Source organism: Tympanuchus pallidicinctus, unplaced genomic scaffold (assembly GCF_026119805.1).
Source record: "Tympanuchus pallidicinctus isolate F22 unplaced genomic scaffold, pur_lepc_1.0 scaffold18, whole genome shotgun sequence".
Lineage (NCBI taxonomy): Eukaryota > Metazoa > Chordata > Aves > Galliformes > Phasianidae > Tympanuchus > Tympanuchus pallidicinctus.
In genome coordinates, this window is record NW_026294699.1 from 9,272,688 (window position 1) to 9,298,369 (window position 25,682).

The 25,682-nt window shown below is 51.4% G+C and overlaps 1 protein-coding gene and 1 long non-coding RNA gene across 5 annotated transcripts in view; both read right to left on the reverse strand.

Moving 5' to 3' along the window:
- Nucleotides 1–1,907: 1,907 nt before the first annotated feature.
- On the reverse strand, nt 1,908–11,701 carry LOC128079223 (uncharacterized). The gene is made up of 3 exons (XR_008206042.1): nt 7,296–11,701; nt 5,564–5,634; nt 1,908–3,068 (listed from the first exon to the last, which is right to left on the reverse strand). It is a non-coding gene; the product is annotated as an uncharacterized LOC128079223 (long non-coding RNA).
- Nucleotides 11,702–22,705: 11,004 nt separating this feature from the next.
- Nucleotides 22,706–25,682, reverse strand: part of LMF1 (lipase maturation factor 1) — a 159,838-nt gene continuing 156,861 nt past the window's right edge. For all 4 annotated transcript variants that reach the window (XM_052679640.1, XM_052679643.1, XM_052679642.1 and 1 more), the window contains one exon: nt 22,706–22,957. In XM_052679640.1, the coding sequence (XP_052535600.1) occupies nt 22,783–22,957 (175 nt within the window). In that variant the 3' untranslated portion in view covers nt 22,706–22,782. The remainder of the gene's footprint in view (nt 22,958–25,682) is intronic.

Below are 25,682 nucleotides of genomic sequence, written 5' to 3' on the forward strand. Positions count from 1 at the left end.
TTCACGTAATGCAACCTTTCCCTCTGCCTTCCTGTGTAGTTTGGGTTATTTTTGTAACCTTATGTATTCTATTTGGATGGGTGGGAAATAATAAAAGGCACATCTTGAAAGGCCAGCCCTGTAAAAGACCAGGACCTGAGCACCTGATGGAGCAGTAGGTGTCCCTTTCATTGCTGGGAGTTGGACCAGATGGCCTTTAAAGATCCCTTCCAACTCAAACCATTCTATCATTCTGTGGTTCTCAACTCCCTCCCAGTCCCTGGGAAGACAAAGCAGTTAAAAGAAGTCATAAAACTGCTGGGAGAGCTGTACATCCCCAGGGCCGTAGCCTAGGATCCATCTTCAGACAGCAGAAGGGTGCTTTGGAGGGATGTGCAGGAGACTGCAGCACCAGGCAGCTATAGCTAGGGATGCCATTCCTGCATGCTGCTATTTGTTGCATTTGTTGAAAAAAACAAAAAATCCCACTTTTTTAATGTTTTAGAGGGCAGTAAACCAACTGCTCAGAAAGATTTCCCATGAACAGGAGAAGTTTCCTCTAGAGCACTGCGTGCCCCCCAGCTCACAATTCAAGGTCTGACCTCCCTTACAGGACCATGGCCCCTCTATCCTGCAGCATCTCCAGGAGGAAAGCACAGCTCTTTCAAAGCCTGAGAAAGAGTACAAAGAAGGAAGATTAACACCTATGTAAAAACTCAGCCAATGGCAAGAGTTTCTGGGAGACTGCAGTTCAGCCTTTCTTTTTTTAAGTCTAGCCCTCAAGGACGCTGCTCCTCACTTAGAAAGGATTTTAGAGCTCTGAGCTCTGGCAGTAGTTCTCCTAATGCACAAATGTTTGACCTTGGATGACACCGACCTGCCAAAAAAGCACGAAAAAAAAAAAAAGGTGTTGCTGATATTTATTTATTTTATGCTCTGATTCCTCATTCATCATCAGGTAAATTCGCTCTTGGCAGCACCGGCAACTTCCTTAAACGCAGCCAAGGTGACCACTAAAATTAGCATCAAATCCCAGCGACGCTTTACATCACGCTCACGTTATTTTTCACGGGGTGTTTTGCTCTTGTTGCGGCTCCGGGGGGAAAGACCTTAATGGGGGCAGTGCCCCTATGGGGACTGAGTGACCGGCACAAGCAGCCCCCAGCATCCCCACAAAATTCCTGTTCCACTGGAGATGTTCTCTCGCCTCTTGCCAAGCTGCGTTACGAAAACGTCTGAAGAAACAGCATCGGCTCAGACCTCAGACAGTAAAACACGATTTTCTTTCTCTCTCATAAATTTTTGCTTAATGAAAAGTCCTTGAGGAGCTCATTTCTCTGTCGGGGCCAAGGAAAATAACCATGTGCGTGGCTGAGCAGCGCCAATAGCCATGAACGTGAGCAACGCTCTGCGTGTCCTGGTGTTACTGAACATCTGCATCTGAACTCCTCAGAGACCTCCAGAGAGGGGAGCAGAGGGATGCAGAGCACTTCACACTGGCTGTCTCTGATGGTGCTGTCCTTGGAGCACCCAATGCTCCATTGCCATGCTTTTCCCATGGGCAGAAAGCACAGACTTCTCAGCAGACTATCATCTTGTTTGGTTATGGCAGCAAGCAGTAGGGATATTTGGAGAATACGGCCCAGGTTGGGTGGTGCTGGGTGGATGGACACATCCCTCTCAGGTTTTGAGCTAGAGAAGCCAGGCAGGTGATGCTATTCTGCATTGTAATTAAATGTCATGGTCTAGGAGTAATCACAGCTCATTGAAACACAGTCCTGGTAACAGTGAGTGCTTTGCAGAGCTTCAGGGCAAGTGCAATGCCCCAGAACCTGGCAGCACAGTGCCAGGAGGAGTGGTTTGGGATGTGCCCAACGGCTCTGTAGGCCTCTGTACAGTCACAGCCTCACTGCTTTATCCTAGATTGCATATAAAGAGGAAATTGTTCATGCTAAGGGTGGTGAGGAACGGCACAGGGTGCCCAGACCAGTGGCGGTGCCTCATCCCTGCAGGCACCCACAGTCAGGCTGGACAGGGCTCTGAGCACTGATGGAGCTCTGGGTGTCCCTGCTCAGTGCAGGGAATGGGACCAGATGGCCTTTAGAGGTCCCTTCCAACTCAATTCTATCATTCCTCATCCTCTGAGGAAGTTGCAAGCACAGATATACTTAAGCTGGGAAACAGAAGAGGGTCTCTAATCATCCCTTGCTGATTCCCCCGGCTACATCTTCCTGCCCAAGGATGTGGTGGGGGTGGGTTAATGGTTGGACTTCATGGTTGGTATTTTCCAATCTGAATGATTCTATGATTCATTCTCCCTTGTCCTATCTCTGTCTGCCCATGTAAAAAGTTGTTCTTCCTCCTCTTGTTTATAAGCTCCTGAAGGGCTGCAATCAGCTCCCCTTGGAGCCGTCCTTTCCCCTGCTGAATAACTCCAGCTCCCTCAGCCTTTGTAGCAGTGACCCTTATTTTTCCATTAAAAAAAAAACACAACAAAAACAGACTAAAAAAACCCAAAACCAACCAAAAGAAAAAAAAAACAAAAACAAAAACCAAAAACAAGGAAAGAAACATTAAAAAACCCACCAACCCCAGCATTCAGCCAACAGGTACAGCCGCACTAGAGGGCAGTGCTGCCCGCCACAAGCAGCGGTGCAGGGCATCACTCTCCTCAAGCAATAGGCAGAACTAAATCGATCATAAAAATAATAGAAGCTCCTTTTGCTAAGCTGCAGCATGACTGCATAAGAAGTGCAACAGCCAAGCCTCTGTCTCAATATTGCAGTCCTCATGCACAGACAGCTTCCCCTCACCTTGCTGCACCACCCCGCAGAACCTCATGCTGGCTCTGCAGCTCCTGTCCCACTGCAGCACCCCAAAACATCCTGAGGATCTGCAGCATCTCCCATCCTGAAAGGTGAGGGCATCTCCCCTTCACATAGCCTTGTGCTGGGTATGAACGCAGCCAGGGCATTTCTTGGGCTGGTGATGCTCTGAGCTTTCCTGTGTACAGCAGGGCTGTGTCTCTCGCTCTGGGTTTCTCTGTTTCAGGTGTGACTTTTCTTCAGTTTCCTTTCACCAATAGATATCTATTAGGAGAAGAAGAGGGAGAATGTTTTCATTTCCCTCCCTGAAACCATGACTTCCACCAGGACCTCTGTGACCCTAGTGAGGTCAACGAGGGGTGGGGGTTCATGGGCTCAGAGCACCTCTCCCATGTGGCTCACACCCACCCACCCACGGCAGTGACAGAGGGACAGACCTACTCTGATGTGCACTGTGCAGACACTGCACGTGACTGTGTGTCCCCTGGCAGCCAACTGCCCCATTGCAGATTTGGGACCCAGGACAAACAGCTCCATGATGTTTAACCCCCGCCCTCCTGCTGCACTGCACAGCCCCCACGAACAGATCCTATCTGCTGGAGATTTATTTCCAGTCTTCTTTTCAAGACATGATGTCAGGATTACAATAACCTGACTAAGGCAAACACTGGATGGAATTACTATTGTGTTTATCAATTTCCTACTTCTTTTCTTGTCCTGATTAATCATGGGACGGCGCGATGGAAAAGTCCCGTTAGAGCAACCTGTCCCCCAGCCAAGGCAGGGCTGATCTGTCCATCCACCACCATGTGTTTCATCCAGCCTATTTTTAAACAATCCCCAGCGACAGGACTTCTTGAATCACAGGAGCGAGAAATGGAAAAGACCTATTAGCTCATGCTGTCTGTCTCCTGGCCAGTGCAGGCTGTTCCCTGCAACCCCATTTGCAGTGTTTCAGCTTCCACCTTTCCTTCCCTTGGGAGAGCACTCTGCTGGCAAGCAGCTCGCACACTCAGGTTTGCTTGATGTCATGCTGGAAAGCACAGATCTCCAGCACTGGCCTCAGCTGATCAACTGCACTTTATTCCTGAGTAGGGTAAGCAAGTGTGTGCGCTGCAAATAAAAGTCAAATGCATTGTGCAACAACAGCAGGGTGATGCCACCCCACATCAATGCCCAGTGATGGGCAACAAAGGGGCCTCATGGAGGAGCCCTGCTCAATATGGAAAGGGATGGAAATGTGCAGCCCTGCTTGGGGCAGAGGGGTGCTTGCACAAAGCCTGCACCCCAACAGCCCAGCTTTGTATGCACCCAACAGCTCAGCTCTGCAGTGTGATGGAACATCAGCCTCCTTCTCCATTCCTCACCCACCATGAGAATGGATTCTGTGCAAACAGATGACAAAAAATAATTTGGAAGCTTCTCAATTCCTTGCCTGCGCTGACTGCTGCCAGCACTGCTGCACCAACAGGACCTGGCATGGCTTGTGCCAGCTGCCAGGACCTGCCCTGCTCAACCCCCCCACTTCCTAGTGCTGCCTCCATTCTGAGGGGTTGCAAGCAAGACTGACAGCCCAGCCATAGGCAGGCTAAAGAGCCTGCTAATTGGTTTTTAAGCAGGAAGAGCACACACCTGCCTGCAAACCCCACCAGCTTGCCTGTGGTACATGTGTGTGCCTGCTGCATCCTCTGTGCCTGCACCGCTCATGTCTGCAAAGCCCCCTGCAAAACACTCAGACCCACAGTGCTGGGGGCTGACATGGATGCTAGGGGCTCACATAGGTGCTGGGGGCCGTGCCCTGCAGCCGTGGTTCTCGGAGCTGCCTTATCTGCTTTGAGTAATCAAAAATAATTGGTTGCTCTCCAGTGGACTGATCTAATAGCAGTACGAATAAAGTTATTTTGAACAGTTGTTCATGAGTTCATCTCCTGGAAAGCCTCAGCACCAGCTGTTGCTGTGCTTTTGATTAAAAAAATAATATATATATTAAACTCAAACTGGGGATTATCAGAGCTAAGCACGTCTCAGCCCTCCCTCCTCCCAGTGTCAGGTGCCCAGCCAGGCTATAGACTGCTCTTTGTGTGCAGCTCCTTCACCCCTTTCTCTGTGAGCTGGCAGCGGTGCAGTGCAGATTTGGCTCCTTGCAGTGTGCTGGGCAAGGGATGCTGGCACAGCCCTGGGTTTGCCAGTGCCTGGGGCTGGCATTCATGCTGATGCAGAAGGTTTATCATGCAAATGGTCCCCGAGGCCTCCGGCCAAGTCCATTTGTTAATGGTCAAACTATGGGAAGCTGGTTAGGGAGAAGCAAATTGAATTAAGCACAACTGGGGAAAGGGGGGGGAAGAAGGGGGGGTGAGGAGTGAGATGTTTGTGGAGGTTGGAGGGTACATGGGGACAGAAGGAGACCTGCACTGGGCACCCATGCAAGGAGGTGCAAAAGGGCTGCATGAAACAGGGCACATCTCTGAAGATAAACAGGGCATCCTCATGTCCTGGGTCACTCCATCCCTAAGGAGCCCCAGCAGCGAGACAGCAGCCTGGACTGGGGCAGAACAAAGAGAGTAGACATGGGGGGAAGTTCTTGCTGAGATAATGAGAGAGAACCACAAAATCACAGAGCATCCTGAGTTGGAAGGGACCCATAAGGGTCACTGAGTCCAACTCCTGGCCCCACACAGGACCACTCAAAAATCAGATCATAGAATATGGACAATGAAGATCTAGACAACAAAGAAGAGTTTCAACTCAGCTTTCCATACCTAATCAGTTATGCAGGATCAGTTATCCCCCACATCCACTCAAGGAGCTCCCTCCCTTTGAATAAAGATAGCTGTAAAAGCAAAACGATGAACACGCACTGATAATTGTGGCAAGGTCAAGAAAGCAGTACTCAGTGACTGAGAGGTGATAAAAGGAGAACTGGCAGAAAAACATCTCAGTGGTAACAAACGCTGAATACATTCAAGGCTGAACATCCAGTCTTGCAGCAACGCTGTGCACTTGTATGGAAGGGGATGTGCAGTTGGACCAGCAGTCCTTGCAGTGCTCATTGAGTTAAGATTAAGTCACAGTGTCTCAGTTTTCTCAACTCCTTTCCCTGACTGCAAAAGCCAGGCAGCAGACCCAGCTCAGAGCAGGTTTCTGGATGCACATTTTGCACCGCATCCCACTCCCTTGGCTTTCTCTCCGTGGCTCTTATTTTCCTTTTCGGCATCAGCATCTAAACATCTGGGTCACGGCGGAGCTTAGAGCTGGAAGCGACACAATATTACGAGAAAGGATGTTTTTGTACTACTTCCAACCTTCCCAGAACAGAGAACTGCAGAACCCCCTCCACAAAGGCTGCTTTCTTCCTCTGCACTACTTTGAAAAGATGGGTGAAATCCTCACTTATCGCCTCTACCACTGGGGACGAGACAGAGACGATCAGAAAGGAGGGGGAAGGAACCATGAAGAACACAGCCAAGTGCTTTTCTTTCTTTTCACTCTCCTGTGTGTTTACTTATTTTAGCTTCTTTGGGTTCAAGCCACATATTTGGAGCGATTCCCACCTGCTCTGTACTTGGGGACCATTCTACAAACATCCCCACAGACAACTTTCTTCTGTTTCCCCCCTGCTAAAATGTCGGTATCTTGCTGAAGTGCTGAAAGAGAACAAATCTGAGGGTTTGTAGGGATGTTTTGCTGCCCAGCACCCCACAGGCCAGGTACTGAGCATCGCTGCCCACCCAATGGGCACAGGGATGTGTCCTGACCTGCACTCCTCCACTCAGGAGGGTTGGGGCTCATGGCACTGTGCCGACACCAGAACCGACACAGGTCTCATCTGGCCACCTGCGGTCCTTCTCTTGTCCCCTTCTGGGACCAGAGCTCACCTCTAGCCCGACCAGGACACACTTTGAGCCTTTATGGAGGTGTTGCCAGCTGGAGTGTTGCTGCTCGTAGCAGGAGGGATCTGTGCTGTGCAGCCCACACCAGTGCCTGGCCCATGCTCAACTATGCTCCATGCATCTGAGTGACGGCAGCCCTGTGCTCTGCCCCTTCTGCAGACCCCCACAGCTAATCCCCAGCTGCCCAGGGCAGGACTCAAATCAAGGATCTGAATCCTCTCTACCTCTCCCCCCTTCAGCCCATTTTTCCAGCCTTGCAGGGAAAGCCTTCGGGGTGCCCTCATCTCTCTGCATTCACTCTGTGCTGCACCAAGACCTGCATGTCCCCACACCTTGTGCAGCTCCAACTATACTGCTCTGCTCCTGCATAGAATCATAGAACCATTCTGGTTGGAAAAGCTCTCTCAGATCACCAGTCCATCCCCAAGCCATCCCACCATGCCTACTGACCATGTCCCTCAGTGCCACACCTCCACTTCAACACTTCCAGGGTGTAGCAATTGGACAGATCAATATGAAAAGGTTTTTTACCAGAGGTGCAACAACAGAAGGATCAGCACCATACAAAGGTGTTATTAAGAAAGGGAAGAAAATCACTTACTTGTATCAGAAGATTCAAGGTTCACAGGGGAAAGCTTCACCAGGGAGGGATGTCCAGAAAAAGACCCCTCCCCAGTGGCAGTCAGCCCTTAAATGGGGTCTAAGAGAGCTGCAGCCAGGTTCCACCCCGTCTGGTCACGCAGCTGAATTGCCTTCGCCTCTGCTCCCAGGATTGACCAGGTCCTTTCCCCAGGTGCTCAATCAGTGGTTGATGCTGTGATTCAATAGTTCCCATACACAGGGACATTAACCCCTCCCTCCCACCTGCCTGGGCAGCAGTGCCAGTGCCTGACCGCTGTTGGGGAGAAGCAGCTTGTCCTAATAAGCCTTCTCCCACCTCACTGTCTATCATGGGGTAAAATCCCATGCTAAGAAACTGGAAACACCACATTCTCTTGTCGTACAAAGCTACATCCCAGATCTACTGAAATCTGTCATACAATCACATAATGGTTGGGTTGGAAGGGATCTCCCAGCACCACCCCTGCCATGGGCTGGCTGCTCCCCTCCTTCCCCCCCTCTCCAAGCTCAGGCTGCCCGGAGCCCTTCTAAGGCCTCAGGGACTTCTAGGGATAGGGCACCCAAACCTCCATAAACAGCTACAAGGAGATCTGCACAGCACAAATAAAGCCATGCTGAGCTTTTTGCTGCTTTCAGCATCCTCACAGTAGTACCCACAAGCACAGCATCCCACTGCAGCCCAGCTCCTGCCGTGACCCCATCAGCAGAGAGGGCAGCACCGTGCATGTTCCTCCCTGTGGTTTCCATCTGTACAACTGGGATCAAACGGGGCAGAAGCCTCAAGCCCAGCCCTGCTCCTGTCCCATCAAAGAAAACTGTCCCAGGTATGGGTGAACCACGCAACGTTCCTATTGCAGCACATCCCTTCTGCAAGCAGCCCAAAAGAGAGAGTCAGAAGAACATAGTTTATCATATACATAATCTCAAAAAAAAAAAAATAAAAAAATAAAAAAAAAAAACACAACAAAACAGCCCTCGTCTTCTAGATTCCCAGACAGTACACTCAGCATCCTCATGCTACTGATGTAATCTTGGAGGAAGGTCCTCTGGGCCCACACTCATGGAGCAGGAGCAGTGCTCGGAGCTCAGTGCAGCCCTGCATGGAGATGGGCACAGCCCCAGCCCTGCACTGGGAAGGTCCCAGTCCACCTCCACAGCTGCTGGTGGTCTGAGTGCTCTTCAGTGCCCCTGGGAACAGGCAGAGTTCAGTGCAGCTCCTCGTGAATGTCTCTATCCTCTGTGCTCAGCTGCAGGGAACGTCAGCCAGGAAGGAAAATGTCATCATCACTAATAGGAATAAAAGCATCCAAGCAGGTAACAGCACAAGCAGTGCCCACCCTCAGCACTGAGCACTCTGCAGCCAGCTGAAAGCGCCGCAAAGCAAACCTTGAGCTGAGGTACAGCAAGCAAAGCACGAGATAAGGCAGTGGAGTTTTGCCAGAGTGTATATTTGACCCAAATTGTTTCGGCTGCAGCTGGGTGGGTGATTCACTGCGTGCAGCTCCATCAATGGGCTTGGCCTGGCTCTGTGTTTGTGACTTGTCTCCGGAGAGACGGAGGGTTTCTGTGTTTTGTTTGTATGGATGCCTTGGTTATCCTGGGAACCGTGACACGCGCGGTGGGAACGCTGGCTGCCTGCTCCTGTGGATGATGCACGTGTTGGGCCCGGCTCAGACCTGACTGCACAGCCAGCCTGGAGCCCTCCTGCCCACACCTGACCTCAGCAGCTCACAGCTTCACATCACCCGGCCCTGAGCCTCAGCTCATCCAGCAGCAGGAATCACCAGGAGAGATCCTTGTGGTGCGTGGATGGAGAACGCAAGGGCTGTGCTGGATCCCAGGGATCCCTCAGTGCGCTCTGTGGGAGGACAGGAGGAGACAGGCATAGATAGGGATGCGTGAAGCTGGACACCCAGCAGTACTTGTTCTGCCTCAAACTCCTCTTGCCCCCGAAGGAAGCAGGATGCAGTAAGTGAGACACCTGGTCTATCCATGGGCAGAGAATGGGACAAAAATGCACCCCAGGACAGACCGGCCCCATAAGGACTCACATGGAGAAGTGCCTGCAGATTCTGTCCATACAAAGCTCAAATATTCCACTCCCAAATATTCCTCTCTCAAGCGGCTCAAGCACGGCCTTTCTGCTTTGGCATTCCAACAGCTCAAACCCCAACATTTTGTTTTCCTGACCAGTAAGTCTAGAAGTATCTTCTGCAGCATGGTGAGATGGGGACAGCAGCCACCATGGCTGGGATGCACCCCGTCACTCCCAGCTGTTTTTTGGGGCTCTCACTTTCCCTCCAGCACATCACCACCACCACCTTCCCATTGCTAAGGCAGCAGACGGCAAACAGACATGAAAAAATGCTGAAAATGCAACAAAAATGCCACAGAGTTGCTTGTCCTTTTGGATTCAGTTTTTGGTCAACTAAATTGTTATTGAATGAGAAAAGCTTTGTCAAAAATGTACTCTGATGAAGTGCAGCAGGGGCTCTGGCACTGTTTCCTCAGATCCATGGAGGTTTTAATCCCTGGGTTCTCTAAGAAACTGAGTGACACATGCTTTAAAGAGAATATATTTGCTCCTTGGCATTTCATGGATGTCACCTTTTAAAGGCTGCTGCCCGCTTTCAGCCTGAGCTGCTGGTACTGCTTGGGGATGGGGTGGGTCCTTCATTACAGAATCACAGTCATTCAGGTTGGAAAAGCCCTCTCAGATCCCACCATGCCCACCGACCACATCCCTGAGTGCCACATCCCTGTGGTTCTGGAACATTTCTGGGGATGGTGACCCCACCACATCCTGGTGCAGCAGCGACAGTGCCTGACTGCTCTTTTGGAGCAGAAAGTTTTCCAATGGGATCAGGGAAATCTGGAGCTGCCCTGGAGGAGGAGGGCAAGCAGGCACAGCTCGCTGCAGTGTGCTGCTCATGGCATTAGGGAAATACACAACTTATTTACTAAAAACTCAGTGCTATGCCCAATTTTATCCATTTGCTGCAAGCAACAGAAGCAGGGCTCCTATATATGCCCTGCTAAAGAGCCTGGAAAAAAAAAAGCCCCAAACCAAAACTGTGGCGGGCATCCTTGTGGCAGCTGCTGTCTCCAGCCTGACTCCGGATGCGGAGGAGGATCCCGGAGGCACGAAGGACAGACGCTGCTCATCAGCCCTTCCTTATCTCCTGCTAAAGTCCTCTCTGTTTGGATAAGCCAGGGCTGGAGAGAGCAATATCTGCGGCGGCGAGGAAAAGCCGCTGGCAGATCTCTTCTGGCCTGGGAGAGCCTCGCTCAGGGAGATATTAAAGGCTTTTGTTTCCAGGAGCTGTCAAAACCCTCACCTTTCACAAGCACTAAAACGACCAGGGGAAAAAATATATGCGAGTGGAATAATAATTTTTAACTCATAAATTTGAGCTCGTAAATCAAGGATTGAAGGAGCAGTCGTTGTAATGTCTCGTGAGTTAACATTCGAGGTTTTCTTTCACCTGAGGAAAAAGAAAAAAACACCCGGCTCTCTGCCCTTCCACTCCAGAGTCGGCCATAAATCTCGTTAATGTTACAGCCCTGCTCTTAAACAGACCCAACGCATGAGCATGGGGAGCAGATAGCGAGATGGGGCGATTTCAGAAGCATGGCACAGGGAGGAAAGCTTTAAAAAGGCAAAAATCCGACAACCCAGAGCCAGAGTGATCCCTCTCCTCTTGGAATGGCAGAGGGCACATCCTGACCTCCGAGCAGCACTTTGCAGCTCAGGTGGTGATGAACCATATGGGTGAGCTGAGGCACCTCCTGGAGACCCCACATTTTGCTCACGCTAGGGCCAAAAGCAGAAAGGAAGCTCCTCAAGCACTGAATGTTTTGTCAGCTTATCTTCATTGCAGGTGCCTCCACTGCTCTGTCAGTTTGAGACCCTGTGCCATGCATGCAGCTCCAGCAGTGCACTGGGAGGAGGGAGGCTGCAGGAGGAGGAGGAGGAGGAGGAGGAAGGCATTGGCATGCAGAGCACAAGTGTGTGCGGGGCACTCGTCTGCCTAATCCAGAGTGTTCAAAGCGGCGGGCGCAGCTGTGGCCGTCTGAGCTCCAACAGGTGACGGCTCAGCTGTGCTTCCCTCGGGCTCTCCATCAGCCCCCGCGCACACTGCTGGCTCCAGGGGGGGCTGCTCCCCACGTCTCCGAGGGGCCATTGGCTCCTTCCTGCCCTGCGAACCCTTCTAAGCGCAAATGAGGGCTGCCTCCTGCCCTGTGCAGAGCAATGGTCCTAAAAAGTGCTGGAAAGAGCTGCTGGAAAAGCAGGAGGGAGCTCCTGGGTCGTGCTTACGGAGCAGAGGTGGTGAGCAGCATGCTCCTGTGCAGCTGGGGAAAGGGCAGGGGATGGCTGGGGTAAGGGCCAGCTTCGTGTGAATCCCCGTGGCTGTAATGCAAGGACAAATAGCCAGAGCAAATCCACAGCTCTGCTCAGCCCCTTCAGCTGGGAAGTGCTGTACTCCAGGTCACTGCTGCAAGCTCCCAGTGCACCCAGCAGCAGGAACACAAGAGGCTATTGGAGCAAATGCAGCCATGCAGCATGGCTGGTGCAGCCAGAGGGATTTTTTGCTCTGCTTCCAATTGCCCATTTGCTATCTGGAGGTTGCAGCAGCAGAAATGAGCATTTGGCAGCCAGGATGCTTCCAGGAGCCCCTGGCTTTGCCCAGGGCATCCCAGCCCACACCTATGCCTGCAAGGCCAAGCGGTGGCTGCTGGAATAGGAAAATGTGGGGCCAAATTATATACCTGTGCATGGCTTAGTGGAAGTTGCACACTGATGCCACCCCAAGAGAGACACAAATTTCCCTTATTTATATATGAAAAAGATGAAGCACAGCTTGAAATATGTCTGCCCTTGACACGGCTCAATGCAACCTGCCAGATTGGCGGTCCTGTGAAAATACCACTTAAAAAATAAAACAGCCCCTGAGCCATCCCTTTCCCTGTGGTGGAGGTGGTGGGCAGGTCTGGGGATGCTGCCATCACAGCAGGGTCCAGTGCTGACCCCCTGCCGCCCCTCCAGCCCTGTAGCAATGCAAGCAGCCCGCTGACATCCTCCTTAATCCCTCGAGCTGCGACTGTCTGAGCAGCGCCGTTATTCAAGTGGCCTCCAGACCCCTTCCCCACTGCTAATTTCTACTCATCTGCATATTTTATTGAAAATTAAAATCCTTTTGCATTTTTCCCAGGGCTCAGTTGTGAAAAATCTTTTAACGGAGCCCTACTTGACTCCAATTAGTTGGGATAACAAAGCTTCCGCTGTTTGAGGATTATTGACAAATGCACGAGGAAAAGAATGCCGAGAGAATAGCCTATTAAAATGACAGCTTTTTAAGCCTGGAAACAAAAAGCCCTGACGATTAACAGTGCTGAGGAGGCACAGGAAATACCGAGCCTCAGTTTTTTGCTGGCATTTCAATTGATTAGCCTGCTCGAGCCATTCCTTTGTGTCCCACTCCTTAGTGGGTTCTTAGTGGGGGCCAACTGGTGCCCATTGATGTGCCCAGAGCCCGGTGCCCATACGTGTGCACAGCTGGGACACAGAGTCCTAGAATCACTGAATCAAAGAATGGTGTGAGTTGGAACGGACCTCTAAAGGCTGGTCTCACTCCCTGCACTGAGCAGGAACACCCACAGCTCCATCAGTGCTCAGAGCCCCGTCCAGCCTGACTGTAGGTGTGTGCAGAGATGGGGCACCGCCACGGGTCTGTGCACCCTGTGCCGTTCCTCACCACCCTTAGCATAAATTTTTCTTTATACACAATCTTAATCTCCCCTCTTTTACTTTGAAACCATTTCCCCTCATCCCATCACAGCTCCTCATCCTGAATCCACCCAAACCAAAGCTGGCAGCAATCCGGCTGCCCACGGGTGAGCAGTGCCAGGGCACAATGACACCAGCGATGGCTTTACCATAGCAGCGAGGGGAATCTGGGTAAGAAAATGCATCCACAGCAGTGATGCAGCCCCCGCCCTGCTGAGCCCCTGCTGTGAGGCTGCCCCCAGCCGTGGTTCCCATGGGCGCCCGCAAACCTGTGCCGTGCAGCTGCGCCCATGGCACAAAGGGACTGAGGAGCATTGAGAGCGGCACAACTCTTTCGCTGATCACTCCTTAATGGTGTTTCATATTTCCACCCCCCCCTCACCCTTCCCTTATTTATTTATTTTTTTTTAATAAAAGAATAGTGGGGTTAAAAATGAAGCGTACTTGATAAACGGCCGTGAGTGTTATCCCCAAATAAATAAATAAATAAATAAGCGAACAGAGCTTTTTTTCTTTCCTAGGTGGCTCGGACAGCTGGCTCTTTAAATATTAATCAGGGGCTCATTGATATGCAAATATGCAAAGAGCGAATAATGCAGCCGCAGCTGCACAGCCCCCAGCGGCCCCGGCAGTGCTGGCCTCCTCTCCACCATGAATGGGAATATCTGAGGACACAGGTGCAGGGAGCCGACCGCGTGCTTAATAAGGTAATTTGTGAGCGATGCTCTATAGAGATGAACCGGAGCAACGGAGCAATCTTTTACCACTCGACAGTATCTGACCACCAAACAAGGTGTTAATCTTATAATTGTGCTGTTGACTGTTCCCTAGCACGGCGTTCCTGGCCTTCTGCCCTGACACTTGGCCAGTTAAAATCAACTGAACTGACACGTCGGAAGCGTGCCAACCGATCGGCGATAAATTATTTATTGTTCTATTTCCAAAATAACAAGTAAACAGGAAAGGCAGGGCATCCCACGGAGACAGCCCGCTGTGTCGGAGTTGGGCTTGGCTGCTCTCTGTGCCCTGTCCCCATGCACTCACCTCCTCCTGCTGGGGAGAGACCGTGTCCCGTCCCATCTGATATCCACTGCAGGGTCCAGTGGTGCCACCCCGTGTCCACTGCAGCAAGGCGGGCTCTGTTTTGGGCTCACACCTCTTGTGCAGCTCCCAACGCTCACACTTCTCCAATGAGCTGGGGACCAAAACTGCAGAAGCAACACCAGTGCTTGCAGTGGACATTGCAGCAGGTGGCTGCTGGCTCCCTCAAGCACACGGAGCAGAGAGGACAAGAGGGTTGGGGACATGAGCTCCAGTGCAGCACTGTGCTCACTGCCATGCCTTCTCTCCCGTGCAGCTAATGGATGCCCACAGTAGGGATCAGAGGGTCACAGGGCTCAGTGCTTTGCAGCATTTCCAGCCCTGTTGGTCCAGGGCACCGTGTGCTTGCAGGGCACAGCAGGCACATTTTGCTCTCTCCTGGAGTTCGCTATAGCAGAGGTGCTGAGAAAGGGACACAGTGCCTGCACTATGGCATCCTACCCAATCTCGACCCCATCCCAATGCAGCCTTTGGGACTGGCCCTTCATTCCCCATTTCCACACTTCTCGCTCTGCACGGGGAAGGGATACACATCCCACTGCCTGGAGCAGTGCTGGCCCCGGCCTCAGTGGAGTCCTCGATGGGGCTACTCTATCCCATCAACACACGAGAACGCTTCCTGCCCCAGCGGGGAGCTTTGTCACCCATCTCTAGCAGCAAAGGGAAAGCAGCTCAGGCAGCAGATACAATAACCACAGTCCGCATAGCGCTTTAAAATTTGCCTCCTGTGGTTGCCGTCCTCCTCTTCCCTGCCAAGCTTCCTCACCCGGTGATGAATGACCTCGTCTGGGTACCGCCGGTACCAGGCGAGCGCAGCTGCGGGGCTGCTTTCCAGGGCGGGCGCTGCAGATGGCCGCTCTGCACCCACAGCACAGCTGCACGCTGGGGCTGCCACACCATGCCACAAAGGGACAGAACACAATGAATGGGAGCAGGGGAACGGGCAGGGAGGGATGCTGGGGGGTCTCCAGGAGTGGGTCTGTGTGGTGAGGGCTGCACACACGGCATGGTTGTGCCCAAAGGGCTGCATGGAGATGGGGAGATGCTACTTACAGAAAGCGACAGCTTCTCATCCTCCTGGCTTCAGTTCTGGCTTTTCTGGTGCTGGTGCTCAGCCTCTGGTTCCAAGTCAAGAAGCAAGCTTGCATTGCCTATAAGCAGGTCTGTGTTGGAAATGCTGCAGACAATGCCCTCCCAACAAGATATTTTTTTTGGAGAAAAACCTGCTTGAACAGTAAACCTCAGAACTTGCCCAATTACTAAGCTAAACTGGAAGCAACTCCCAGTTTCCCATGGGGAAGGAGACACAGAGCTGCCCCCACCTGCAGCCTGGCAACATTCAGCCCTCCCGTCCAAGCCAGGAGTTCCTGCACTGTGAATCCAGGGCAGAAAATCTGCACCCAGGCAGCACTGGATGGCTGCAACAGAACCAAGGGCGTGATGGGCTGCACCTTGCAAAATCATCTCAGACTGAAGTCATTTATACTCATTGTGCCACCTCAGAATTTAGTGCTTTGCAAAACCATCTCAGCCTTTTACAGCGACTATTCCAAGAGGTGAGAACACTTACTGATTTGCCTTTTGTTTCCAAAGCCTATCTACCTCCTTCAGGATTTCAGCACTACCATAATTGTTAGCATCTTTCACAGAATCACAGAACCATTCAGGTTGGAAAAGACATCTGGGATCCTCAAGCCCAACCTCAACCTATCCCACTGAATGTGCCCCCAAATGCCACATCTCCATGGTCCTTGAGCACCTCCAGGGATGGTGACCCCACCACGTCCCTGGGCAGCAGTGCCAGTGCTTGGCACCGTTCTTTCAAAGAAGTTGTTCCTCTTACCCAACCTGAACATCCCCTATTGGCAGCAAAACTGGGTCAAAAGCTGCAGCGTGGAGACTTCACATTCCCACATAGCCCCTGCCCATGACTTCAGAATGGCCACAGCCATGGCTGGCCCAATTCCCACTGCGAGCCACCTGCCCGATGTATTGCCACTGGAAATATTGGGAAGGACTTAAGCATATACATCCCTAAATGCTTTTTCAGCTGACTGGATTTTGCTTGGTTAATCCAAGTTTGTGCGTGTACGAAGAGCAGATATCGGCCAGACACAGTGCATACGGATCTATTTGCTCCTGTGCATTGCAGGGTGCAGCTGCTGCCAGCAGCCCCCATGCTTGGGCTCCTGAAATCCACCTGCAAATATGTGCCCAGTCTCTCTGCCTCAAGTGGGCAATGCCTGGCTGTGGCACTGAGCTCCCCAGGATGCACTAAATGACAGACTGTGCTCCACCGTCTCCTTTCAGGGCTAAAATAGCTCTTCTCAAAGCAAGCAGCAAAACATGCACATTCAGCCCTAAAGCGTGGCCTGCCTCTGCGTCTGTCAGCCCAGCACCAGGGCTTCCTCCTGCTTCCCCATAAAGCTGAAAAGCACCCGGCCTGGCTGCTCCATGCTCGGTAACGAGCAATTATTTCCTTCTAAAGTAAAATGAAATAGGAACCATTCCCATAATCACCTACTGGATTTTATCAGCATGTTTGGGTTATGCTTTTGCCCCTTCGGCTAATGCCTAATTGATTCTTTAATCTCTACAACGCTTTTATTGACTGATACAAGAGCGATTTGGTCGATTGGCGGCAGGAAAGCAGGCTGCAAACCCGCCGAGACTCACGACATGGTGCTGGGATGACCTCATCCGAAGCGAACGCTTTATTTGATAATCTATCACTTATTTATTATTCTAACTAACCGCTTGCAGGTGGTGTGATTTTAACATAATTGTCTCAGCAATAGTTAACACACGCGGAAAAGCTCAGCGACATGCAAGCTTATCCCGAGCAGCTACTGCAGAGGAAATCGGGGGAGCGGTGTGTGGGGCAGCACTGCATCCCACAGCTGCTGCACATCCACTGTGGGCATGAGAGCACGTCTGCGGGGAGGAAACCGGAGGCTGCAGAGGATGGGGGAGTTGGAGGTCGTTGGTTGAGTGCTTTGCTGCTAAGAGAACAGCCCCGAAATCCCCCCTACAAAACAAGATGCCTGTCTGCAGTATTGCTGTGGAGAGCACAGGGTCTGCCATCAGGTATAAAAGGAAACTGAGGCACTGCTGGAGCACAGCCCGGCTCCAGCAGCGCTGATGCCACACGTCCAGGGCTGCCCTGTGCCAGGTGCCCCCTGGACAAAAGGCACCAGGAGGGGCAGAAACCCCAGTGCTGAGGAGAACATGTGGCTCTGCAGCCAGCTCCCTCCTCCCCATTGCCCTCCTGCAAAAACCTGACCCTGCAGAGCGTTTTTGGCAGTGACACGTGAGGCAATGGGACATGGAGACAGCTGGGTGTCCCCTCACATCCCTACATGTCTCCATGATGGGACTGCCAAGCAGAGCAGCACGAGGGCACAGGGAGACCCGAGGGTTCAGGCTGGCACAACCCATACGAAATCCTGCACAAACAGTGCGGGTTTGGGGGTCATTTCTAGAAGCCACCACGTTGCTTTTTCCCTCAAACTGTGGCATTTTGAGTGGCAAGTCTCCACAACCCTCCCAGCCCCAGACTGACAGAAGGCACAAAGAAACCCTCACTGCTTCATTTTTAATCTTGTCTGGAAAAGTAAGGGGGGGGTGGGGAGGTGGAGAAATAATTTTTTCACTAAAATAAAAATTGATCCATAATGAAAATAGATTTCTAATGGGAAAAGTTTAGTGCAAATGGAAGCTTTTAAAGATCCTTTTGACTGACAATAACCTGAAGACCCTCCAGGAACTCCAGACCCAGAATAATCAGATTAAATGAAAACTAATATACGATCCTGAAATTCATCCCATGCTGCTCTAAACTTATAGCAGCTGGGTAATTTAGCCTACAGGTTTCTGCCTCATGCCCAGCAGTTCACACTGAATTGTTTAGCCAAACTTAATCTACTGGGAAGGAAAAAAGCTCTTTCCTTTAATATGTGTTAAAGCAAAGCCAGCTTCTAAAGGCAGATTGGAGCAGGGGAGGTGTGCCGATAGATTTTCTGTGGGATTTCATAGACTGCAGCTTGGCTGTTTTAAAGCAAATAACCACAAGTTATACATGAAGGAGGAACGTGAGCTCTGTTTGGAGCACGGAGCTGTCAGTGCAGGTAGCACAGGGCTGCCCCTGCACAAAGCACTGGTGCTCGGCGTTACCTTGTGCTGCTAATCTCGGCAGAGAGCTCAGCTGTCCTCCAAAGCGACCTTTCTTATGTTTGGAGACAGAACTTCAAACTATAAATCCATCATTAAAGACTTTCCAGCTGTCTGAAATTCCCGTGGGAGGGCGAGCGCTGCGTGTTAACACACGGCACAGGTTTCCATCTCACCTCCAGAAGACAGCTCTCCTGGAGGGCCTGGAGACAGGAGGGGATCTGTAATGATGTGAGAGCTCTTGCAGCTTTGTATTCAACAGAGCCTGAGCCAAAGCTTCATATGGCTATAACACAACCAAAGTGCTCCTTTCCTTTGGGGACCCCCGACAGCCTGATCCATCCTCCCACATCCCCCTCCCTCGGACACCTTCAGCTCATGCTGAAAGCCCCACTGCTGGGTTTTCCCAATGACTTATCCACTGGGGCAGCGGGAGCCCCAGAATGCCAGGATGTGACAGGCATGCAGCAGCTGCACCAACGGCTCTGGTGGGACCTCAAGAAGGAACAGGAGGGAGGAATGGGATTAGATGTAACCCCAAATCAGGGAATGGGCCAGAAGAGCACAGCAAAGCCAAAAGAGCTGTGGGGGCAGCCAGGAGCTGCCACATATTATTGTCCAGATCCTAATCCTGGGGCCATGAGGTTGCAGACCCCTGCCCATCCCCAGCAGCACCCAAAGGACCTGGCAGCAGCGGGCTCAGAATTATCTCTCAAGACGGATTTACGGTGTGCTGATGTGGGAATGCCACAAAGCTTTATGTCCAGCACATAGCTCAAGGAAAGTAAAAACCTCTCCAAGAAAACTTCCAGTCAACAGATAACACAATGTGGTTCCGATTTCCTAACCCCCACAAAATAATTGTTTCTTTTCATTTTTGAAAAGTTTTGTCCAAAGGGAAACGTTTCTAATTTAATCCCCTGCATCCACCTTCCTCGCTGCCTTTGAATGTATATTATCTTCCAGCCAGCACTGCAGCGTGGAGCAAGAATTTTAGATTTAAAAAAAAAAAAAAAAAAAAAAAAGCAACCTTTAAACAGCACAATGCACAGCAAACAGGAATGTAAATGACGGTCTGGGTTCCATTATCCCTGACCCAGAGGTTGGAAACCAAAAGAAATTAATTAAAGCGGGGCGGGGGGCACCCTGCGTGCTGCCGGCGAGTGGCTGCAGTGCAGAGCTGCCGCGTCCCTGCGCCCTCGCACCGTCACTCACCGGACGGACCGACCCTGCTCGTGCAGCTTGTTTGCATTAGGGCCAGCGTGGAGGGGAAGCAGCCAGCAGGGCTGGGGCAGTAAGGGGCTTTTAGAAAAAAGGAAGCTTTGGATGGAATGAATGAGGAGGGAGCGCCGATGGCTGCAGCCATGTCAAGGGAATCTCCAATGGCCAGAGATAGGCATAGATCAGGCTTGATGCCAGTGTAGCCACTGTGGGCTCCAGGTGTCCTCATGTCCCCAAAATACTGCCACGAACACAGTGGCCATGGGCTGCCCGAAGCCCCCAAGATAGGATGGGCTCCAGCCATTCCCTGAGCATCCAGCCCCAGTGCTGAAATTAAGCCATGTGAGAGCTAGGAAAACAAGAGGTGAAATGCTTCAAATAACATCTGGCAGGGAGGTAGTGCAGGCAGCTCCTGTGCTTGCACAGGGCACAGGGATGCTCCACAGGAAGCTCTGCTGTGCTGGCAGTCCCTAGGCAAAAAACTCAGTGCTTTCTGGAGGGCCATTAGCTATAGCAGGCACTGAGAGATGTGAAACATCCTCCGTCACCCTGACCTCAGCAAACGCAGTGCACATCACTGCCCTCAGCCCTGTTGCTGTGCTGGGGGGGAGGAGTGACACTGAGTGACACGGCATCTCAGCACTTACCTGTCTTTCTGCACAGTAATCCAAACAAAACGTTCTCCCTATTGTTTGCAGAGGAATATCAGGTTTGAACTGGGGCAAATATTTAGGAAAACACAACTGAGTCATAAACATTATTTACTGTTTGGAAAGTGCTATCCATGGCTCCAAGCACTGGGCAATGGGCTGTGCACCTCCACAGTCATAACCCTGACCAGCTGCAAGGGACTGCGGGGTGGGGTGAGACCTGCTGCAGTGTTGCGCTCCCCTTGGTGACAAGGGGAGGTGGGAGCACGCGGTGTCCCCACAGCATAAGCTGTCCTTAGCCTCACCATTTCAGTCACTGTTGGTTCTGGGGCTCAGCAAGGCATGTCTGGACACCACAAGACGCTGCTTCAATTTTTAACACTGTTAGGTAAAAAGTAAAGATGAGTGAGGTTCCCTGTGCTGCTTTCTTCAAGCCTTTTTCAGATCTATGTGCTGAGTAGTGCCCGTTCAGTACACGTGGTCCAAAAGTGGGTAGAAAGGCGTGATGCAGTGAGCCTGCAGCCACAACCTGTGCAGCCACCCCCCTGCCCTGTCCTGGTATGTGGGTCAGGCTTGCCTGCACATTTCTGATGTTTTTCCTTCCAAACTGCACTCGGCCACAATGCTGAGCTTCTTGTGTCAGGAGGGGACAGACTGGTCTGGATCAAATGAGCTCGTGGACAGCGCAGGGACAAAGCCGCCATCAGTCCCCACACGGCCTTCATGTCGGCCACACGAGCGCCGATCTATTTCAGAGCCACGCTCATCCCTGCGCCCGTGGCTTGCGCTGACCCCAGCCGGGTGGCTGAAAGCCTCTTTGTGTCCTGCCACAACCCCGACCCAAAGGCACAGGCTGTGCAGCTCCAGGCACACAGGCCATGCAGGCCACAGGCTGCTCCCCGAGCACAACACAGCCGGGTCCTGAGCTCCACCAGCGCCCAGAACGAGAGAAAGGGCCCGTTATGAAGCCCTGGGCTAAGCAAACAGGAAAAGCAGCCCAGCGCGGCCGCGCTGCCAGGCCGGGACCTACTCAAACAAAACCCGTTTGAGCGCGGCCGTGCTGGCGGCAGACTCAGCGACTCCAGCCGCTCCTAAAAGCAGGCCCTGTCTCACAGCCAGCCTGGGCCCGGCCGGGCGCTGCGGGCTGCACAGGGCTGTGCTTGTCCTGGGGCACAGCCGCTGACTCACGGAGCCCACACAGCACGGAGCTATTTCGGGTTTCTCAGCAGACCTGCGGTTTTTCTGCAGGCAATCCCAGGGCTAGAGATTTTATGCGTTGCGCACGTCACTTTGAACTTTTTTTTCCCCCCTTTGAGAAGAAGTGTCTGCAGCAAAATGTGCTAACAAGAAAGCAATTATTGCCACAACCCGTCGCTTCCAGCTGTTCACGCTCTGCTTGTTCCCGTCTTCCCCCCATGTCCCTGGTGTGGGCTCACCGAGTTGCACCCACATGGTCAAACCACTGGGGGTGACGTTAAACACAAAGCAGGATGAGGGCACGCTCAGGAGCAAAGAATGGGGAATGCGGGATTGCCCCATCTGCCCCATCTGTCCCACACAGGATTCTCCCAGCCCAGGAACGTTTTCCCTCTGTGCTGCAGAATCTGTGGCTCCAGATGCAGATTGCTGCCTTCTGATCAGGGGGTGCTGAGCAGGACCTTCCCAAGGACAGGAATGTCTGGAAGAAAGCAGCTTTAATGGCTCAGTGAATTGCCTGAGGCTGGTGTGAGCTCTGTGCCAACAGCACATGTGGAAACTGCAACTGGATGGTTTGAAATGGGATGGGATATGGGAATGAGCATGGATTAGGATGGGACAAGAATGGGGACAGGGTAGGATGAGGGGGATGTGATGGTGAAGTGCCCTGTGCCAGCCCAGTGCCTCCTCTAGGCGAGGTGCATTGAAAAGGGAATGGCTCCTCTCACAGCTTCACTGTCTACATTCACACTGAAATCGCCATCAGTGCAACAAGTGTCTTAAAATGCACAGATTTACATCTGTATGAGTCTTGAGTGTGGCCCTGAGAGCTTTTTGTAAAGTAGACAGCACTGAGAAAGGGGAGGGAGGCTTTACTTTTACCTAACCTTTCCCCCTAACATACATTTGATAATTTTTGTCCATTTTGGGTCTGTCTGGCAATAAAGTGAAATTCCAGCATCAGCAGAAGTATTAAAATCCACTTCACAAATGCTTGTTGCAAATCTGAAATGTGTCAAATTGGACATATTAACTTGACTTAGTATTTGTTCATCTTTTTCCTGACTCTAGAGCTGATGATTTTCTAATGGAGCAGCCTGACAAAAGAAATCAATCATCAGGCAAGGCCACGAGAAGAAAGACAAACAGAAAGGAAGAGAAAGATGAGAAAAACCAGACCACAGCAGCAGGTGGACAGGTTGTCTGGAAACCTCCTGTAAAATATGTGTAAACAAGGATATGTGAAAAAAAAAAACACAGAGATAGGGAAGAAGTGTGATTTATAAGGGAGCTGACGGCTCTCCCAGCTGGTCACTCTGAACCTGTCTCACTTCCCTCCATCAGTCCCGCTCTGGGTACGGCCAATTTCTGTCTTCATAAAACTTCCTCAGCCCCTGGAGGTTGACAGGGGGGAAGTAGGGTCCGATCCTCTTCCGAATCCACCATTTGCCCTGTGCAGCATGCGTTCCTCCAGGCTGGCTGAATTTGTACTTGAAATGTTCCCCTCGGATCCACCTGCAGGGAAACAAAGCAGAGGGTGGTAGGAGGGGCTGGGCACCAGTGCTGTGGGTGATGGATTGGATCCGCATTTATGTAACTTCCCTGCCACCACCATCAGTGATGCCAGTGCTGACCCCGCTGGCTCCCTGGAATGCTATTTGAGGATGATGCACGGGAAAGGAAAGCCTTCACACACCATCACTGTGTGCATAATCCAACACCGCACCATGCTCCACACCCCTCTCTATGACCAAGTTGAAAAAATAATAATAAGACACCAATACCATTTCTTTTTCTTTCCCGAAAGCACCTATGAAATATTTCTGCTGGGAAACCTGTGGCATGCACACTCCCCATGTCCCTCTGCCCCAGCGAACGGCTGCTCCCTTTGCTCCACTGCTTATTAGCAGGGCTCTGAGCGCATCTGTTTTCTGGCCGCCCTGGGAGTTGACAGAAAAGGAGATTTTAAAGCAGTGCAGAAAGAAGCATTCATCAGCCTCGCAAAACACGTTTGGAGGCTAACCATGCCGCTTGGTGCAGGAGCTGTGTCCCGCTTGATGTAGGGCATGCTGACAAGGGAAGGAGTAACACCCCAGTCCTTCAGCATCGGGGTCCCTGCTTGCAGAGTGCATCGCCGCATTCACTGGATAAGTTCATAAAATAACCCACAATATAAAAATGTCAAAGTCATGTCAGTGCTCATTTAAACCCGCTTTGCTTCACTACTAAAATACAAACCCTGCTACTGAGCAGGGCACTGCGCTCACGCAGCTGCTCGCTCCCGGGCTGCACCTCGGGACGCCATAAAGTCAGCTCCTACTGCTAAAATAATTAGGGACGACTCCTGTACATTGGCCATTAGCACTCACCTGTGTAACACACTCACATGGGAAGCAGGGGAGATTGCAGACGGCTGATAAAACTACAGACCAATTAAAAGGTCTGCCGTAATCACATCTTGACATCTCAATTTAAACCTTGATTGGCACCCAGATGAGCAATACAGAAATGATTCTGCTAACAAAACACATTAGCATGCAGCTGTTCACCACTTGCTGCTGATGGATCGTCCCCTGGCTGTGCCAAAAGCAGAGCAAACACCTCCAAGTTTCACCCTCCTGCAGGCAAAAAGGAGTGACCCAAAGTAGCCCAGAGCAGCGCATTTGGAGCTGCACAGAACAGCCCTCACCCAACAACTGATAGGGACTGGGAGACAAGGGATGACGGTGGTGAAGGTGTGCCCCATGGCACCCCTGGTTCAGGGATCCTGCAGCTGTCCACTCTGTTACTGCTATGGCTGTTTTTACACCTTTTTTTCTGAGGCTGCTAAAAGTCAAATGGAGGCTGAAGTGTTACTCCCACAGTGTTTGCTTCTCAGGAGCACAAAATTTCCTGTTAATAATTAGAGCAGGAAGGTTTATGCAGGCTCAGTTAGCCTGCAGACTCCTGTCTGAGACAGATAGGAGGTTTAACAGCTGCGATGCTTGGTTGCTTGCTTGAATTCACAAAACACATCTACCATCCCCAAACCTTCATTCTACCATCACTGGCTGCCTAGAGAGGGGCAAAAGCAGCTGCTCTAATCCTGAGCTATCATCATTCCAGGAAGCAAACCACTCATACTGCTCCTCTCAGAAACCTGGCAAATAGCACCAAATAGAGGCAACTATGTTCCCTTTTTCTTGCTGGGGATGCAGAGTGTGCAAGACTGAGGGCTTTGTCTGAGCGCCCTGGGCAGGGCTCAGACACCTCAGTACTGCTTGGACCCTAAAGTACCTTCCCCTACACCAAGGTCCACCCAGGACCCTTCTGGAATGAAAATCTCCTTGCCCCTCCTGAATGGGCCTGCCTGCCCAAATTAAGCAATATCTATCATCTGATTTGGTATGATTTTTCCCATATGTTCTCTGTCTATTAAAATGTTTGCTATCAAAGGGATCGGCATGTAAAACTAGAACCGTGTGAGCATTAAAGCAACCACACACAACTGAAGCTGCATTTTTGTGGCAGAAAGTTTGCCTTTCTATCTGAGCATGTTTCTAGCCCTTATGTTCAGAGTCCAAACAAACCTGAGAGGTCTCCGTGAGCCCCAGCCCCAAACCAAACAGCCCATTTGTCCCACCGTATCCCACCTGCATCAGGATGCACAATAAATCCTGAGCTGCTCACAGCCTGTGAAAGCTGAGAAACTGCAGCAGAAAAACCTCTGAGCACAAAACACCAGGACATCAAGGCAGAGCATCCACTGCCCGTCCTCCCTGTGCCTTCCTGGGGTAGGGGAGAAACACAGAAAGCTTGTAACCATCATCAGTCTTGACTCGTGAGGCTCACTGATGTAAAAACTGCAGCATTTAATACTCACTGGAGCCCCTCGTTTCAGGGCTCATAGAGTTTACAAGCTCCCCCACTATTTATAAGCTACCTGGGTGCCTCATTTCCGAAGTTTCAGTTTGCAGTCTCTATGTTCCCTCCTCCCTAATGCAGGGAGCAAGAACACCAGGGACCCACCAAGCCAGGGCTCACAGTTTGCAAACATCACCTGGTGACCTGCACAGCTGCAACCCATACAAACCTCATGCACACAGAATGAGGAACTGCTATGGGCTGCAGTTTGCCTTACAAAAAATGTTAGTTTTTTGCTTCCTCCCCCCCCCTCAACTTTGGGGCTCATGCAAAGACCTTTTGGGGTAGTGGAAGGAATCCAAAGGTCCCTGAGGCTCCTGTGAGTGCAGGACAGTGC